Genomic DNA, 2,730 nt, shown 5'->3' with positions numbered 1-2,730 from the left:
CCGGCCCGGGGGGGGGGGGGGAGGCCGCACCACCAGACCGAAGGAGTGCGGCGCTGCCGATGCCCTCCCGGTCAGCCTGGCCCAGCCCCCCGCTGGCCCCTCCCGCGCTGGTTGAGAGCCGCTGCCGAGCCAGCCGCTGCCGAGCCCCGCAGGCCAAGGCGCGAGACAGGCGTCGGTCGTCAGGAACCCCGACCAGGGACCAGCAGAGCAGCTCGTCTTCGGCACGTGCCGGCCTGACCGCGGTCTCGCTCTGGGGAAGCTGCCACGCGGGGAGAGGTGGGGAGGCCGAGAGAGCGCGAGAGGGAGCGCCTGGTGTTGCGTGGGAACAGAGCCCTGGGTGCACAGGTGCGCTCACTCGCCTCTACAGCAGAGCTGGGTCTCCAGGCCCCGCCGGGAGGTTGGTACCTGCGCTCGCCTAGAGCGCAGGACAACCTCTGGACGGCCCTGTGCATCCTTCTTTCCACCAGCTCTCTAAGTACGAAGCTAAATGCATACAGCACTTCAAAGGCCACTGTTTGCCTACATCCAGGAGTTCCGCTTCCTGCCTCCTCCACTTTATTCTGAGGTAAGATTACAGTTTTCAAAGAAAGAGCCTGTTTGTGCCTCTATCCTACCACTCCATTGAGCAAAGTTTATTTGTGAGGATATTTATACCCCACTTTTCCTTTTAGCACAAGTCTGAAGGCCACCTGCAATCTAAGGAGCCTTCCTTTGACATAGGTGGCTCTTCCACTGGAGAAACAGCTACTTAAGTTGGAGAAAGGTTGGATCTATCCTATTGTCACTTTCTGACAAGCAACAAAATAATTCAAGTAATGATTTTTTTTCTCTCCACAAGGACCCTTTGGGACTACAGATGACGGACAAGGGAAAAAACTTGTTCAAATATTGGTGGGTTGTTTGCAAAATACAAATCTATACAACCAGAAAGATTTGTGGGTGCTTAGCCATATTTAACTCTTTCAGGAGAGAACAAGCCAGTGCTCTTCCTATCAGAATGAATGACACCATAGAAAGCCCAAGTGGAGAATTCATCTAGTACTGCCAGTGGATTATTTAGGTTTGCATAAAATACTAATAGAATAACTAGCCTGCAAAAACACACAGCGCTAAATAACACAGAATCTGTATTGTCCAAGTACCTTCAGGTCTTTCAGGCAGGGTCAGACCAAGCCAATTCATATTCATGCTACACTGGCTGCTCACACTTGATGTTCTGCTGCCAAATGGGTGTAATGGTATGGTACCAATGACAAGTGGTAAGTTAAGGAACAAATCCATTGCACCTGGAATATCCACATATACCTAGGAGTTAAAGACAACAAATTATTAAAACATGAATCAAAATGGCTGTTAAGCCCACTAAGAAAATTAGTAGTTGTGCATGCAACATCAAAAAGACAAACACAGTTCTTACCATTAGAGAATATTCCACACGGATTATACTACAATCGAGGATTGATGGGGAAACAGGTGGAATTTTCAGCTGTTTGCCATTCCAGGTTTCTGTCTTCCCTGATGACAGCGAGTCCCCTCGCAGGTTGGCGACAAGTTGCTTTACTTCCTTCATTTTTCCTTTGGCATAGAATGCCTGCGTTTGATAAATGGCAGCCTTTGGCACTACCATCCGGGAAGAGCAGTTTTCAATCTCTGCAAAGATCTGAATTGATTCACCTTGAATAAAGCAGTAGAACAGACATGTTAGATGGAAACAGGAGAACACATCCCACAATTCAGATATTATTATGTTTAGTAACATTACCCCTACTAAATTGGACAATGGTAAGAACACCTAGTAGTCCCAATGGTAAAAGTACCAGCACCAACGAGACGATGGTGGTTTGTTCAACCTTTATTGCATGCCACACAATGGCAGAACTCACACTAATTGCAAAGGAGAGGATCTATCCCGTTTGTGGAGCGTAATTATAAGCTTAATGTAGCTTATATAGATGTAATGGTAACATGGCGATTAACTAGCAGTCACAGGCTCTCTATTTTGCTTAATTCAGAATGCCCACAATGCTGCTTTGTTGTTAAACAAGAAACTCTTCCGTAAGAACTTGTATTACATACCTGGGGTGTAGCCCTTCCTTTCGATTTTGGCACTTAAGGATATTGGGCCTGAGGTACAAAACCAGCAACACAGAGTCTTTTCTTTCGTGCCTGCTTGGGGTGACTGAAAGAAAAGCAGAACAGGTATACTTACAATTATATTTTTAGTTCAGTACAAAATTACATTGCTCTACAGTTTTTCAACAGATGTGTTCCAACAGTAGCATCTTTAGCAAAATGCATCACAAATCCAGGCATGAAAACAGAGACCATCTTGTAAAAGACGTTTCTCTTATCATGAAAGTTTGGAACTACAGTTGGTAAAGTTTGTTTGGTACTAGTTGCCCCTCCCCCCAGCTGATCCTACTATTATACTTGCAGTGCAGGACTTCTAAATCCACTGATTTAGTAGGGTGTAACTCTGTTTCGGATTGCATTACTAGATTACCAGTAATCAACACTGAAACAAGAATTGACAGCTGTCTTACAACTACAAACACAGAAGACAGCCAATATCTCTGGAAGGGACCTTACACTACAGAACAGTGATACATCCAGACTGAAGACTGCCTTTCTTTTACAGAGATCAAATTATTTGTATTAATAAAGTGCATGAGTTCTCCATTAATCCTTCTGCAAAAGCAATCTTAAAAAAGGAAACCATCTTCTAGGGCA

General features: G+C 45.5%; 1 protein-coding gene across 1 annotated transcript in view; it reads right to left on the bottom strand.

Annotated features, from left to right (window-relative positions):
- The window catches only part of ARRDC3 (arrestin domain containing 3), a 16,838-nt gene that overhangs the window by 5,045 nt on the left and 9,063 nt on the right, over positions 1 to 2,730 (bottom strand). Inside the window, exons 4-6 of the mRNA XM_015427132.1 lie at positions 2,077 to 2,179; positions 1,418 to 1,674; positions 1,143 to 1,305 (exon numbers count right to left, since the gene is read on the bottom strand). Of these exons, the coding sequence (XP_015282618.1) occupies positions 1,143 to 1,305; positions 1,418 to 1,674; positions 2,077 to 2,179 (523 nt within the window). The remainder of the gene's footprint in view (positions 1 to 1,142; positions 1,306 to 1,417; positions 1,675 to 2,076; positions 2,180 to 2,730) is intronic.

The sequence above is a fragment of the Gekko japonicus genome, unplaced genomic scaffold, assembly GCF_001447785.1.
Source record: "Gekko japonicus isolate JY-2015 unplaced genomic scaffold, Gekko_japonicus_V1.1 scaffold573, whole genome shotgun sequence".
Taxonomy (NCBI): domain Eukaryota; kingdom Metazoa; phylum Chordata; class Lepidosauria; order Squamata; family Gekkonidae; genus Gekko; species Gekko japonicus.
The sequence above is the reverse complement of the archived record's forward strand: the minus strand, read 5'-3'. Positions and strand labels throughout refer to the sequence as shown.